Source organism: Bos javanicus, chromosome 25, assembly GCF_032452875.1.
Source record: "Bos javanicus breed banteng chromosome 25, ARS-OSU_banteng_1.0, whole genome shotgun sequence".
NCBI classification, from domain to species: Eukaryota; Metazoa; Chordata; class Mammalia; order Artiodactyla; family Bovidae; genus Bos; species Bos javanicus.
Window position 1 is genome coordinate 1,915,278 of NC_083892.1, and position 16,800 is coordinate 1,932,077.

Consider the following 16,800-nt stretch of genomic DNA (forward strand, 5'->3'; position numbering starts at 1 on the left):
CTGCACAACAAAAGAAACTATAAGCAAGGTGAGAAGACAGCCTTCAGAATGGGAGAAAATAATAGCAAATGAAGCAACTGACATCTAATCTCAAAAATACACAAGCAACTCCTACAGCTCAATTCCAAAAAAATAAACGACCCAATCAAAAAATGGGCCAAAGAACTAAACAGACATTTCTCCAAAGAAGACATACAGATGGCTAACAAACACATGAAAAGATGCTCAACATCACTCATTATCAGAAAAATGCAAATCAAAACCACAATGAGGTACCATTTCACGCCAGTCAGAATGGCTGCAATCTAAAAGTCTACAAGCAATAAATGCTTGAGAGTGTGTAGAGAAAAGGGAACCCTCGTACACTGTTGGTGGGAATACAAACTAGTACAGCCACTATGGAGAACAGTATGGAGATTCCTTAAAAAACTGGAAATAGAACTGCCATATGACCCAGCAATCCCACTGCTGGGCATACACACCAAGGAAACCAGAATTGAAAGAGACACGTGTACCCCAATGTTCATCGCAGCACTGTTTATAATAGCCAGGACATGGAAGCAACCTAGATGTCCATCAGCAGATGAATGGATAAGAAAGCTGTGGTCCATATACACAATGGAATATTACTCAGCCATTAAAAAGAATACATTTGAATCAGTTCTATTGAGGTGGGTGAAACTGGAGCCTATTATACAGAGTGAAGTAAGCCAGAAAGAAAAACACCAATACAGTATACTAACACATATATATGGAATTTAGAAAGATGGTAACGACAACCCTGTATGTGAGACAGCAAAAGAGACACAGATGTATAGAACAGTCTTTTGGACTCTGTGGGAGAGGGGGCAGGGTTGATTTGGGAGAATGGCATTAAAACATGTATAATATCATATAAGAAACGAATCGCCAGTCCAGGTTTGATGCAGGATACAGGAAGCCTGGGGCTGGTGCACTGGCATGACCCAGAGGGATGGTATGGGGAGGGAGGTGGGAGGGGGGTTCAGGATGGGGAACACATGTACACCTATGGTGGATGCGTGTTGATGTATGGCAAAACCAATACAATATTGTAAAGTAAAAAAAAATAATAATAAAATTAAAAAAATTTTTTTAATATATAAATTTATTTATTTTAATTGGAGGCTAATTACTGTACAATACAATATGTCTATCATTTTACCTTATATTTTCTACTGTTGAGTCTGTATGACATTCTCTCCCTTTTATGAATTATTTTTTTCTCATTCTGTAGTTTCCTCCCTACCCCACACTAGTTGGAAACTGTATATTCTTATTTTATTATTTTAATGGTAAGCCTAGATATTGAGATGCACATAAGTAATTCATCAAAGTCTCAGGGGAAGTAATATCTTTACTCTGCTCCTGGAAAATATCAAGGCTTTGAAACACTTTAATTTATTCACACACATCCTACCATTACCGACTTATACATTATACTATCATTATATATTTTAATTCTCTTTTTTAACTCCACAAAACATTATTGTTTTATCAAAGACAGTGGTCGTTTAAATTCATATACATGTTCAGCTTTTTCTGTGTTTTTTTTCCCTTGTGCTTCTTAGACTTTCCTTCTGCCTGAAGTACATTCTGTCCCATGTCCTTTACTATTTTTATGCTGGTGCCAAACACTCTCAGTTATTTTGGTCTGGAAATGATTTTGTTTCTCATTTTTGAAGGATATTCTCCTTATCCATTCTTTGGCATTCATTCATACCATAGCCACATATTTTAGATGTGTTTCTTATAAATGGAATATAGCTGGAGTTTAAAAAGCATTAATTTGTATATCTTTATCATTTAAGTAGTTCTTTGTTGTTGTTGTTCAGTTGCTAATTCATGTCCAGCTCTTTGCGACCCCGTGTTCTGCAGCACGCCAGCCTCCTCTGTCCTCCACTATCTCTTGGAGGAGTTTGCTCAGATTCATGTCCATTGAGTCCGTGATGCTATCTGACCATCTCATTCTCTGCTGCCCCCTTCTTTTGCCTTCAATCTTTCCCATCATCAGGGTCTTTTCTAGTGGGTAATAAACTTCTAATCTATTTAGTTTTAAATCTATCATATTACTCAGTGTCTTCTATTTATCCCATCAATTCCATATTCTCTTATTTCCTTTCTAGTCTTTGGAATTGATTTAGTGGGTTTTTTTTTTTTTTTTTTGCTTTATATTTTCTCCGCCGTTAGTTTAGAATTTGTACATTATCTTGCTCTTCTCTTCTTGGTTACCCTAAGATTTCAATGTGCATTTTTAGCTTATTAAAGTGTACAATAAACTAGCACATTTACTTGCATTCCAGACAATGCAATGTGTAGCACTCTTAAATTCCATTTGTTCCACTTTTGCTATGTGATATTTATTCAACTATTTCAATTCTGTGTATATTTGGAAGTCTGTAGCACATTATTGTGCTTTTGTGCAATCAGCATTCCTTTAAATTTAGCACATATTTACCTTTGGCATTGTTCTTACACTCTTAAGCATCATTCACCCTTAAGCTTCCATCTCGGGCTGTTTTCTTTCTGCCCAAACAATATCTATTTTCTTTAGTGCAGATTTTCTGATCTGATGAAGTCTCAGAGTTTTTGTTTGCCTGAAAATATATTTTTGGCCTCCATTTCTTAGAGAATTTTCCCTTGATACAGAATTTTACATTGTCAGGGGTTGTTTTTAATACTTCTACAATGTAATTCTAATTTCTTCTTCTTAAAACAGATTTGTTGGGGTATAATTTACATACTGTAGCATTAACCAGTAATTCACACCATATAGTTTGATAGCTTTTAGTAAATTTATGGTGGGACCATAAGCCAACATTAGAACATTTTCATCACTCTGGAAAGATCTTCCATGTTCATTTGCAAATATTCCAAATATTCCTTGTTCCCATTTCTAGTCCAAGGAAACCACTAGTCTACTTTCTGTCTTTATATATTTACCTATTATGGACATTTCATAAGAATGGAATCATTTGGATTCATATGTAGAAAATCATACAGTATGTATTTTATGTCTGGCTTCTTTCACATAGAATAATTTTTGGAGGCTCATTCATGTTGTAGCATGTATAATAAATACTTTGGTTTTTTTATTGCTGAATAGTTCTCCATTATATGAATAGACCATTTTTGCTTATTTCTTCCATTCTATTGTCTTCTGACTTCCATATGTCTACTGAGATGTCAGCTGCTAGTATTATTATTATTCTTTTAATGCAGTCTGTCCTTTATCTCTGGCTGCTTTTAATATAATTTTTTCTTTGCCTTAGGTTTTCAACATTTTTACGGTGCTGTGCATTTGTGTGGTTTTCTTTGTGTTCTGCTTAGGATTTTTACCGCTCTTCACATTGTGTTTTGCTGATATTGGTCAGTTTTGGAAAATTCTCACCTAATCTCTCTTCTGATCCATCCTCTCCACTCTTACTGAGACAGCTACTTACACACAACTTTTCCCTTTCAGGTGTCTCATGTCTGTTATACTCCTTTTTGGGCTTGTATTGATTATCTGTTGCTGCTAGCAAATTACTCTGAAACTTAGCAGCCTTGAACATTTGTTACCTCACAGTTTCTGTGGGTCAGGAGCCCAGGAGCAAGTAGGTAGGAGATTCTGGCTCAGATCTATTTTGAGGTGGTTGGAAATGGCAACCCACTCCAATATACTTGCCTGGAAAATCCCATGGACAGAAGAACCTGGTGGGCTACAGTTCATGAGGTCTCAAAGAGTCAGACACAACTGAGCGTCTGAGCATGAGCATGTAGTCGAGTCTCCAGCCGGGGCTGCAGTCTATAAGGGCTCACTTGGGGAAGGATCCACTTTCACGTTCACTCCTGCTGTTGCTGGCTGGCCTCAGCTGCTCATGATGTGGGCCTCCCCTTCAGCGTGCTGGAATGACCTTGTGATATGGCAGTTGGTATCCCCCACAGCGAGTGATCGGAGAAAGATGACCAGATGGAAACCATGTTCACTTTGTCACCTAATCTTGGAAGTGTCATTTTATCACGTTTGCTATATTCTGTTTACTAGAAGTTGGTTACTAGGTCCAGCTCAAAGTAAAGGGGAGAATGTTAGCACAAGTAACGAAGGGAAAAATAAACAAGTAGAACTACCTCAAAATAAAGCTTCTGCACAGCAAAAGAAATGATCAACAAAATGCAAAGGCAACCTACTGAATGGGAGAAAGTATTTGCAGACACATATATGATAAGGGGTTAGTATCTAAAATATATAAAGAATTCATACAATTCAATAGCAAAAAAAATCCAATTTTTAAATAGGCAGAGGGCCTGAATAGACTTTTTTCCAAAGGAAATATTCAGACGGCCAACAGGTACATGAAAAGGTGTTCAGCATCACTAATCATTAGGGAAATGCAAATCAGAACCACAGTGAGCTATCACTTCACACCCACTGGAATGGCAGAGAGACAGGAGATGACAAGTGTTGGCAAGGATATGGAGAAAAGAGAACCCTTGTATTCTGTTGGTGAGAATGTAAATTGATATACAACCACTATAAAAAGCAATATTGAAATTTCCTCAAAAAAATTAAAAATAGAACTATCATATGATCTGGTTCCACTTTATGGTTATATATCTAAAGGAAGTGGACTGACTACCTCAAACATGTACTGCCATGTTTATTTTAGCATTATTTACAGTGGCCAAGTTGTGGAAACAACCTAAGTGTCCATCAGCATATGAATGGATAAAGAAGACGTGATTGATACACACACACACACACACACACACACACACACACACACACACTGTTTGGCCATAAAAATTTTTTTTAAAAGAGGAATCATGCCATTTGCAACAACATGGATGGGCCTTGAGGGCATTATGCTCAATGAAATGTCAGGCACAGACATACAAGCACTATGTGATCTCACTTATATGTGGAATACAAAAAAAATTCACAGAAACAACAGATTTGTGGTTGCCAGAGGTTGGAGGCAGGCTTCCCTGATAGTTCAGTTGGTAAAGAATCTGCCTGCGATGCAGGAGACCCCAGTTTGATTCCTGGGTTGGGAAGATCTGCTGGAGAAGGGATAGACTACCCACTCCAGTATTCTTGGGCTTCCCTGGTGGCTCCACTGGTAAAGAATCCACCTGCAATGTGGGAGACCTGTGTTCGATCCCTGGGTTGGGAAGGTTACCTGGAGAAGAGAAAGGCTACCCACTCCAGTATTCTGGCCTGGAGAATTCCATGGACTATATAGTCTATGGGGTCTCAAAGAGTGAATACAACTGAGCAACTTTCACTTCCACTTTCTTCAGAGGTTGGAGGCAGGAGTGTGGTAATTGGGTGAAGGTGATCAAAAGTTGTAACCTGCCAATCACATGGTTTTGGTTCCCCTGGCAACCAGACCCCATCTTGTGGTGCTTTCCCAAGTCCACATGACAAAGGACACTCTTACGGCTCTCTTCACTTAGAAATTTGCAAGAGTTTTAGGAGCTCTGTTCTGGAACCAGGACAAAGAACAAATCTATATTTCTTATAAATAACAATAATCACAGAGGGAAATAATAAAAACTATTTCCTCATGATTTGGTTACATTTTACTATTATCAGTGCTCTTGAGGTTATTTTTATGTCTACTTACACTGTGTGATGTGCCGGGGTCCAGCCCCGGCTGATCCAGGGTATTAGAAGCAGAGACAGCGTCGGCAAGGATCAGGATACAATAGCTTCAATTAGATATTAATTAGAGATGTAAAGAGTAATAGAATGAGAATAGCTCAGTAGGAAAATTCAGTGGAGAAAAGAGGCTGAGTAGCTTGGTTTACGTGGGAGACCAATAAAACTTCAAGACAAGAAGCTTGCACCACTTACGTAGGCCACAGGCGTCCTTCCGTTCTCCCGAAGGAGAGGAGACACTGAGGCCTCCCCAGTCGGATCTTAGAAGCCCAGGCAAAATTAGTAAGCTTGGTGGGTTCCACGCTCCAGATGGAGACTCAGCCAGAGTGAGAGAGAGAGTGACATGGGGAGACCAGTATTTCGAGAAACTGATCCCAATTCTTTATTTTCCATGGTCTACTTTTATACACTGAGATGTTATGCAAAAGTCACACGGGGTCAGCAGTCCTGACTTTTATCAAAGTCAGGTGTTTCATACAAATGTATACAGAGGTCTTAGAGGTGTTACATCATCTTCTGGCCAGGGGGCCTGCTGACAATTTATGACCCTCTCCTTGTGACAGCGGTCAGTCAACCAGAACACTTATTTCTCCAGGGGTGATTATTCTTAAAACAGACGCCACCCAAATAAAGTTGCATTCCTATATAGGGTGAGGGTGTAGTGGGTTTTAATTAAGGAAAGAATTTACTTAGCCTAAGGTCTAACGTGATTTATATCAAAGGTTAATACTTATTCTATATATTCATTAATGTGTGTAAGGGCAGGGGATGTGGAGACTTAGCAACAAACATTGGCTCAACAAATGAAAAACCCTTCACCAATACAATTTCTAATCAGCCCATTATACTTATACTAATAGTTTTCTAACTTTTCTAAGGAACCTGTTTTTAGAAGGTTTAAAGTATCTCGTGCCTCTCGCTGTTGGGAAGCTGTGAGCAATCACATGCGGCCGGACAAGCCTGTCAGGCAGGCCAGAGAACCTTCAGAGGAGTTTGTAGGTTAAAACACTCTTGTCACGCCCAGGAGTTTTTATTAACTGGAGCTCTAAGTTAACTCCTTCTCCGAAAGAGGTGGTGGGGGACAGCCCCCGTAAAGTCAGAGGTGTAGGTGAGAGCACAAAGTAGTAAAGTAGGCAGGCTCTGGTTATGGGGGTAGATGCTCGAGGATTTCCAGGGGGACTCCTGAGGCTCGATCCTGCCTTTGCGTATGTCGAGCCTCCTTCCTCATGACCTTTGCCACGGGCCAAGTGCCTCACTCTGGCCCCCAACAGTGATGGAAGCATTATGTTGACAATTTGAAATCAATACTGGTGAGAGTTTTTACAACATGAAAATTGGTAAACACTATAAATTGGAGTTTATTTCTTTGTTGACTGTCTAGATTTAGAAAGTAATGACTGAGAAAATGTTAATAGTGTGAATTAAGCTTCAAAGTATGTCCTATCTGAAGCAATTTCATTAATAGAATTTGAGGAAATACTCTTTGAGTTTTTTAAATGTGTTATTTAGTCCAATAAAAATGTTACTCACCTCGTGGATGAATGAATGAAGTTTTGATATAACATCTTTGTTGTTTCAGTTTTGTCTTAATCATTAATGTTAATTAAAACATCAACCAGTGTTCTTGTCCAAACTACACTTAGAGAACCACACACCACTGCCTCCTTTCCGCTGCCACATAAGGGCACTATCCTGTGAGTGGACCGGACCCTCCAGCCCCAGTCCAGCCTTCAGGCAACTGTAGCCTGGCCGAGAGCTGGACTGCATCTGCAGGAGAGACCTTGAGGGAGAACCACTCAGCTGAGCCACCCCCAGATTCCCAACCCACTGGAACTGTGTGAGATTGTAAATGCTTACTGTTGTTTCAAGATGCTAAGTTTTGGGATAATCTGTGTCACAGCAATAAATAACAGTTAATTTACTGTCCTTTGCAGAACTGTACTGGAGGGAAAATGAACCAGTTTATTGAATTATATTCTTGTGACAAATTCCCATCAATGGAATAACTAGCTCAAAGACTATGAGTAAAAGTATGTTTTTTGACCTCATACTTTGCTGAATTTTACCCTGAGCAGGGGTTTGGCAAACTTTTTTCTAAAGGGTCAGAGAGTATATACTTTAGGCTGTGTAGGCTTGGTCGCATAATCAAGGGTATTGTGTTGTTATTCAGTTACTGAGTCGTGTGTGACTCTTTGCAACCCCATGGACTGCAGCACGCCAGGCTTCCCTGTCCTTCATATCTCCTGGAGTTTGCTCAAACTCATGTCCATTGAGTTGGTGATGCTATCCAGCCATTTCATCCTCTGCTGCCCCCTTCTCCTTTTGCCTTCAGTCTTTCCCACCATCAGGGTCTTTTCTAATGAGTCAGCTCTTTGCGTCAGGTGGCCAAAGTATTACAGCTTTGGTAAATACTTTAGGCTGTGTAGGAATGGTCACGTAACAAGGGTATTATGTAAGCACTTAATTAACCATGTGACAGCAATTTACAAATGTGAAATCCTTTCTGAGCTTGTCCCATACCAAAACAAACCTTGGGCTGGATTTGGGCCACTGGCCATAGTTTACAAACCCCAGACCTGGAGTGTCAGAAACGCCACATTTTATAATTTATAGTTTTGCTCATAAAATACATATTAAGTGATATTATATTTTTGTTTTGGTATCTTTTAAGGAAAATAATGAAATCTATTCAAGCTAGTGTTGCCTCAGTTATTTGGAGAAGCCATTGGTCCGTTAATTCAGTTGTTAGTTCCTTTTTAAGCCCTTTCTAGCCAGTATACACTTGACAACAGTATGTAATCTCAGTGTGGCTTTTTTTCTCCTCATTGTTTGCGTCCTAACTTATTTTTTTCATATCTTACGTGACTTTCATCCTTTAAATCTGAACAAAATGGAATGTGTTGTGATTTTGAGAATTCTCATTTCTTTGTGTTTTTGGTTTGGTTTAGGGTTAATAAGCTGATGGATTCCGATATAGACCTGCAGATCATCAAGCTTCCCTCCTTCCATTCTCATCCACTGGTGAGCAGAGTTCCTGTCAACAGGATTAGACGTCTTCATTCAAGGATTTTCTCAATACCATCCGGCCTACCCATCCATCCTAACACCGGGGTGAGCAGATACATCAATGCAAGAAGCAGGTTTCTGTTTCATTCCTGGAATCATGATATTATTCTGTCAAGACATGAATGTCAACCTTTAATAGGGGCTTAAGAAAAACTGCAGATTTTAGACATAAAAGATTGGCTCTGTTGGATTTCAGGAATACCGTGCTCTTTGCTCCAGTTGAAAATCAGAATGCTGGTGTTTTCTGACCAGGATCAACCCAATGAAAGGAAGTATCAGAAAAGCTCATAGAAAGGGTGTGGCCATTTCTTTCACCAGAAAAAAGCAAAAGTAAAGCACTAAATCGAGCTTGTCTGGTGGCTCCTTGGTGAAGAGCCCTTCTGCCAGCACGGGAGAACAGGTTCAATCCCTGACCCGGGAAGATCCCCACATGCTGCGGAGAGACTGTCTGAGCGCCCCAACTGCTGAGCCTGCACTCTAGAGCTTGGAGGCCACAACTACTGAAGCTCAAGTGCCCTAGAGCCCATGCTTGGCAACAAGAGAGGCCACCGCAGTGGGAAACCCATGTGCCACACCTGGAGAAGGGCCCCAGCTCTCCTCAACTGGAGAAAAGCCCACACAGCAGCAAAGACCCAGCACAGCCAAAAACAAATAGATAAGCATTAAAAAAAAAAAAACGAAATTATGAGACTAAGCTTTTAAAAGAAGCATTAAATCTGCTGTCCAAAAAGCATATTTAACCTTTCTTTTTAGTCTTTCACTATGAAACAAATCATGCATGGTACCACCTGAAATTAAAAATTTTTAAGATTTTTTTTGATGTGGACCATTTTTTAAATTCTTTACTGAATTTGCTTCTGTTTTCTATTTTGGTTTTTTGGACACAAGGCATGTGGGATCTTAGCTCCCTCACCAGGGTTTGAACCCGCACTCCTTGCATTGGAAGGTGAAGTTTTAATCACTGGACCACCAGGGAAATCCTTAATTTAAAAAAAAAATTCTTATGAAATACATGGGCAACCTGTATTTCATACAGGTTTTAATGCTTAAAAAAGAATGTTGATATATGTTTTATATAGTTGTCTTGATTTAGCTATCTATAAGGTATACTACAAAATAATGAAATTGGTTTTCGTGGATTGCATGCATGCATGCATGCTCAATCACTTAGTCGTGTCTGACTCTTTTGTGACCTCGTGGACTGGAGCCCACCAGGCTTCTCTGTCCGTGGAATTTCCCAGGCAAGAATACTGAAGTGGGTTGCCATTTCCTCCTCCAGGGGATCTTCCTGACCCAGAGATCAAACCTGTGTCTCCTGCGTCTCCTGCATTAGCAGGCAGGTTCTTTTCCACTGAAACACCAGGGAGCCCTTTCATGGGTTAGTGAAGAGGACTCACTGTTTCATAGTCTTAAATCACCTGTTCAAGGGGAAGCTGCCATCCATGGAGCCCCCAGTTGGAAGGGGTCTTGGGGGTTATCTAGACCAGTGCCTGTCCTACACAGGAGGCTCTTCTCCAACCCCAGGAAGGATCTATCCAGACTCTACTTGGCCAAGCTTTGCTTTTGAAAACAACTCCAGAACCTTCCCAGGAAGTATTTCTCAGAGCGCCACCTCCAGCAGGGTGAGAGCAATGCCTTTTGGTGAATGGTTGAGAGGAAGGAGCCTCAAATCCAAATGTGGGAGACATAGTGGGTGCTTGGGAAAGGCTTTCTGGGGTGTTTTGGTATTTGGGAAACCTGAGACTTGAAGGCTCCAGTCTGCCCAGCTAGCGCAGCGCCAGTGAAAGAGAAGCTGATGTGAGCCTGTGGCTCTGGGCCCAAGGCTGGATCTTGGGATCTCAGTGCACATGACTGCACACTTTGATATTCAGTGTCGAAGCCCAGGGACCTCTCTATGCATGGCCTGCATCCTTCCACAGGTGCATCTGTGGGCGCATTACTAGAAGTGGAATCTCTTCTCTTTGACTGGGTGGATGTCAAATTAAATTTATTCATTCAGCTCATTTGTTTTCTAAAAAAGTAGTATCAAATTAAAATGCCAGCAAGCAATGGCATTTCCCTCCGCCTGTATCCTCATCAACATAAAATTTTTGCCAATCTGACAGGTGAAAAACAATGTATCATGTTTACATTTGGTGTCTGCTTAGATTTCTCTTTCAAACTCTTTCCAATCTGTGCCTTCTTTTTCTGCCATTAAATGTTAATCTAATAATTAAGTCAAAGAATTTTAATTTGAAGCAATTTTTGACACAATCAAAATGTTAGACATAATATGAGAGAATACAGTTGAACATGAGCCACTTCACTGCCTGCCAGCTCCTACCTGTGACCATGTTAATGGTATGTCCTTCTTTTTTTAAATTGTAGTTCAGCCTTCTCTGCCAACAGTTCTGTGCTATGTTCTTGAAAAGGGCTACCTATTCTTGGCGCAACTGGATCATGATGCTGTCAATACAGATCCTGGTGCCTCTGGTCATTCTTAGCATCAGCCTCTCATTCCTCAACTTCGATATAAGCATGGACAACAGCCCATTGGAGCTGACCCTAAAATCATATGGTCAAACTATTGTTCCATTCTACATTTCTCCGAACTCCAGGCTGGGTCCGCAGTTTCTAGACCATCTGACAGATGTGCTTATGGCTGAGGACCAGAAACCTCTGGAGCTGCAAAGTAAGTATCAGGCCCAGGAAAATGGGGCAGGAAGCAGGCCCATTGCTCCCTGCAGTGAAGCCATGTGCTTCCAGGCTACATGATGCTCTCTGAAGTCAGAGTGTGTGGCTAGAAGCCTCAGAAAAAATCTTTCAAAAGTAACAGGAAAGGGAAAGTTCCTAGAAATGGGACCAAGTTGTGTCTTTCTAGGGACTAAAGCATGTCCAAAAACGAAACAAATGTTCTGTTATGTTTGAACGTGTTGAGAAGAGATTTACACTTCTGCCAAGGGAGTTTGTGGGTGATTTGGTGATAGATGGGATAAAAACTAAGCAGATGAGAAAAGGAGAATAGTATTTCCTTCAGAGGGGCACAGGTGTCCAGAAGAAAGAAACATGTCATGGTGTGCTACTTGGTTCAGCTGTGAATAATTTCTACTTTTTCATAATGAATGTCAAACTGACTACTGGTTAAACTGAATTTATGATATAACTCTGGGGCAGGTGGGGAGGGGTGGGGAAGGCCCTAGGAGGTGGGGGTAGTCCTCTAAGAGAGCCAAGTACTTGCTTCCGAGATAGACTGTCAGTGGAGAAATGGACTATTTAGCGATCCTGAGAAGCACAGACTGAAAGACTTCAACATAGTTGCCCTGGTGAGCAGGAGCCAGGGACAGTGACGCGGAAGGCCATGGCACTGTCATCTCTCATTGTAAGTTTTGTATAATTATTTGATTTTTAAAATTATATTGATGTGTTATTTTAATTTAAAATGAAAATTTTAAGGATTTATTTCTAGTAAAGTACAAGAGATCAGCTGCAGAAATGGTTGGGATTGTAGTGCCTTGCCTCTCCCAACCTTGGTTTCCTCACACTGTCACCAGAGGGTCCCCAGGGGAGTGCCCATCAAAGGTGCTTTGCACTGCAACACTGGCACTCAGTAACCCTCAGCCACCAGTACAGTGATCATTCCAGCATAAAAATTCCAGGGTTCTTGGTCAGTCAGCCTGTGTGCTAGAAGCGTGGTGATGAACAGCTCTCAGAGAGCTCCTAGCCCAGAGGTCTCGTGGATAAGCAGTAATCCAGAGGCACAGTCGGTGATGCTCACATAGACATAGCTCAGCCTCAGAGGGTCAGCGGGCGTGCCTGAGTTCAGAGCCTCTGGTGTGAATGGGGGCTGCACAGCAGGGAAGCCTGAAAGATGCCTGGACAAGACTTCACTGCTGTTCCAGTCAATGAAAAGAAAACTTTCTTGAGGCCTCAGGCCTGAGAGGTTCAGGCAGGAGGCAGCCCTGCAGGCCAAGTGGATGACTGGAAGTCGGGGCATGGCCATGACAGGAGGACCCCACTGGGGATGTATGTGGGGCTTGGTGAGGAGAGAGATGTTCAGGAGGAGCCGTGGTCCTCCCTGCCTCGCGGGGCCTGGTGCGACCCGCTCAGTGGTCTATTTTCTTCCAGGCCCAGTGGAAGCATTCCTCCTGAAAAAGTTAGAGGAGGAGCCCGAGGTCTTTGACCAGAACTACCTGGTGGCCATTTCTTTTGACGACATGGAGAACCACACCGTCGTGACAGCGCTGTTCAACAACCAGGCGTACCATTCCACGGCCCAGGCGCTGGCGTTGGTGGATAACGTCCTGTTCAAGTTGCTCTCTGGGCCCAGGGCGTCCATAACGGTTCTGAACCACCCTCAGCCTGAGTCGAGCATGGAGACCGCAGAGGACATCCTGTATGAGTATGTGCGGCTTTCCTTTCTCCTCGCTGAGCTTCTCCCTTTACCGCCAGCTTCCTTCCGTTTTGTCTCTTTGTTTTAATTACAAATTGTTATTTTGGAATATGGTTGCTTTGACTGGTTCTACTTAAATGACTGCCTCTCTTTTTATATCCTGCCTTTGACAGGGGCCCTAAAGGACATTATCTTGTCATCAACTTGCTTTTTGGAATGGCTTTCCTTTCGAGTTCCTTTTCCATCTTGACAGTCAAGGAGAGAGGCCTCAAGGCCAAGCAGGTCCAGTTCATCAGCGGCGTCCACGTGGCCACGTTCTGGCTCTCGTCTCTGCTTTGGGACCTCCTGTCCTTCCTTGTCCCCAGCCTGCTGCTGCTGGTGAGCTGCATTGTGAGGGGCCCCTCCCCCCAACCCCCTGTGTCCAGGGGACTGGCCTTGGGGCCCCTGCAAAGAACCGGGACCCAACCAGAAGTCTAGGCTGGCAGCTCTGCCCCTGATGGGCCACATGGCTGTTAACGCAGCTTCCTCACTGACCCTCAGTAAGAGGTGATTCCCGTCCCAGCGTCATTAGGAGCAGGGGGCCTGCTCTGGGGTCTCTAGGTGGTGACTTCCCCAGAGCTGCTGCCTCAGGATGGTAAGACAGTGCCCTGGGGACAGGTGTAGCCCACCAGGACATGAGCGGTGCAACCTGGAGCATGTCCTCCCTGGTTCTGCCTCTGTGCTCCTCATCTCACTGCACTGGTGTCCTCTGCGTGGCCAGAGGAGTGAGGGAAGGGCAGTGCTGCTGCAGTCCTGCCAACACCTTGTTTACCTTATTAAGAATAACTTGAGATTATCGTATCCTTTCTCTCGTGCTTAGGGCTGACTCTTAGTGACTTTTCCAAATTCTGCCCCACTTTCCCCAGGTGGTATTTCTATACTACAATGAGGAGGCTTTTACACACAAGGAGAATGTCCGAGCTGTCTTCTTGATGCTGATGCTCTATGCCTGGGCCATCATCCCCTTCATCTACCTGACCAGCTTCTGCTTTGAGAATGCGGGGAACGCCTGTGTCAAACTCATCATCATGCTGACCTTTCTGAGCATTGGCCCCTTTGTTCTTGTCTCGGTCACAAGTGAAAAAGGTGAGGCCTATCAGGTCTACACATCAGACAGCTTTAACCCTCCCTTTGGCAGCCACACAAGTCGTGCCTGTGAGAGCACGTGTCTGCAGGGGCCTGCGTGAGGCTCTTCTCAGCAGTGGTCGTTGGAAGAGCCCCAAACCATCAGCGTTGCAGACATGCACCTCCCGGGGGGCGTACACTCAGCACGGGCTGCGGTGCGCACAGACGGCATAACCGGGTGCTGCCTGGACGAGGCAGCCCTGAGCTCGGAGCTGGGGGTCCACTGAACAGAGACCAGAGGGGACCTGGAGCGATGGGGACAGCCGTATCATGACTGAGATGTTGATTACATGGGCAAAAATACTTGTCAGAATCACCGAACTGTCCGCTGGTGATCACGCACTTCACTGAAACAGACTGCCCCTCAGTTTGAGAGAAGGTAATGAGAGACTTCTGTAGAATTCCATGAAGAAGAAAAACTGGGAACAAGAAAGATCTGATTGCCAAAATAAGAATTTAGCAGAGGGATTGGAAAATAAAGGCAATGAATTTTCCAGAAAGTAGAACAAAAAGTTAAGAGAAACAGAGAAGTTGAGAGAAAAGGCAGGTAATGTGACAGTAAATGCAGGAGATGCTATTTGTATTCAATCAATGAGCCTTCCAGAAAGAGAAAACAGGAAATCAGGTTGAGGAAACGACCCAAGATTCAAAAGAAAATTTCCCAGAGTTGAAAAAACCAGACTTCAAGATTGAAAGGGTTTATCAAATGTCCAACACTGAATGAAGAGAGACCCAAACACTTCCTGAAAGACAAGGGTTTCTGACCTGAGTTCTGTCGTCAGGCAGATGGGGGGACAGAGCAGAGACAGCTTCAGGTGGGCAGCAACAATTGAACCCGTACCCCACTTTCTTGGAGAGCTAGTCAAGGATCTCGGCCAACAAAGTGCAGAAGTAAAGCGAAGGAGGAAGAAAGCACAAGAGCCAGAAGAGGATGGATCCCACCTCGGAGTGTGGCAGAGGAGATTCCGCAGTCGGATGACTAGGTAGGGGTGGTTTGTGGCCTCTCCTCCGTCCTCAGCCAGTGCTGGAGTAGGACCCGCAGAGAAGGAAGGAAGGAAGGCGAATAAGCAGGAGCTGTGAATACCTGTCCCTGTGATCACATGTGGGATTGTCAAGCACTCCTCTCCTGGGTGTCGGAAGATGGTCACTGACCCGGGAGGGTCTGGGAGCCGCTGTGGCTGGCTGTTCACCCCAGGCAGGGCTGTCAAGACTGCCTTGTGGTTAAGTCTGTCTCTATCCCACCCAGGAGCCACAGAGCTGAGTTCGGGCAGTTTCCCCGCTCCCCTCTACTTCAGTCTCCAGGGTAGATTTCCACATTTAGACTTCTACAGAGACAGCGTTAAGAGGACACGAGCCACTGTGCCTCTTCCCCAGGGCCATACCTGCCCCCTCTGCAACTACCCACCGGGGCCGGGTCTCCGCAGGTGCAACTGTCTGATCACCAGAGCCATGACCCTGATGCCTCAGCCACAATGTGGAGCCACGACTTCTGAGCTGTGCCCCCAAACGGTGCTTCCGTCCCCACAGGTGGACCCTGGCTCTGCTGCTCTGAGTCCTGGCCCAGGAAATGTTGGTCTGGAGACCTCACATCCAAGTTCAACTCCCTGTACGTCGCAGTGGCCTCCACTGACAGGAATTTCATAAATTGATCCCCCAAAGCTGTACTACTCTAAATCCAAGCCCTGAGAGTAGAGTCTGTTTTCATATGAGGAGTCTGTTCAGCCTCTCTTCAGGGAGTCTGAGGAAAGTCACATGTCCCCGGGCTGTCTTCCTTGCAGGCCCCCCTGATTTGGAGCGGGTGGTGTATCAAGTCATGAAGCCTGAAATGAAAGCTCTAATCCCACCTCCTTGTTGGTGGAGATGGGTTGTGGTTTGTGCAGGGTGGCAGCTGGTGGCACATGGAGTGGCCTGGGGTTAGCACCAAACAGCCTGTGGGGTGGGAGAGGGCTGTAAGCGCAGCCCCATTGCAGGTCCGTTCCCACGCAGCACACTGAGCTCATCTTCTTACAGATTAATTTGCTTATGAGTAGCATAGTTATTTCGCAGAGCAGTTGTGTTTATTTGTTGTAAACATTTAAAGTATTTTAAATATACCAAAGGTTATATATAACCTTGTTTGTTATTTCTTCACTTTCCAATATAACATAAAAAATAGGCTTCTGTAAACTCTTAAGAGTCCCCAGTTTCTGTATTTGTTTTAGGACCAGACAACTTACTGACCTCTCCTTTATTTCTTTTTTCTAATTGAAGTATAGTTGTTTTACAATGTTGTGTTAAGTTTTGCTGTACAGCAAAGTGACTTAATGATTTACACATATATGCATCTTTGCCATCATGGTTTCTCACGGGATATCGGCTGCAGGGCCCTGTTGTGTGCAGCAGGGCCTTGGTGCTCATGCGTCCTGTGCATAATAGTGCGCGTCCGCCGAGCCCGGCTTGCTGCCCCGCCCCACCCCTGCGGGACCTTGAGTCTGTTTTCTTTTCTTGTTTCTTTTTGCCACAAAGCTTGTGGGATCTTAGTTCCCAACCAGGGATGGAA

At 43.6% G+C, this 16,800-nt stretch overlaps 1 protein-coding gene across 5 annotated transcripts in view; it reads left to right on the forward strand.

Annotated features, from left to right (window-relative positions):
* Positions 1-16,800, forward strand: part of LOC133238115 (ATP-binding cassette sub-family A member 17-like) — a 106,123-nt gene that overhangs the window by 68,286 nt on the left and 21,037 nt on the right. For all 5 annotated transcript variants that reach the window (XM_061400838.1, XM_061400837.1, XM_061400840.1 and 2 more), the window contains exons 18-22: positions 8,611-8,773; positions 11,096-11,399; positions 12,833-13,106; positions 13,271-13,475; positions 14,003-14,222. In XM_061400838.1, the coding sequence (XP_061256822.1) occupies positions 8,611-8,773; positions 11,096-11,399; positions 12,833-13,106; positions 13,271-13,475; positions 14,003-14,222 (1,166 nt within the window). The remainder of the gene's footprint in view (positions 1-8,610; positions 8,774-11,095; positions 11,400-12,832; positions 13,107-13,270; positions 13,476-14,002; positions 14,223-16,800) is intronic.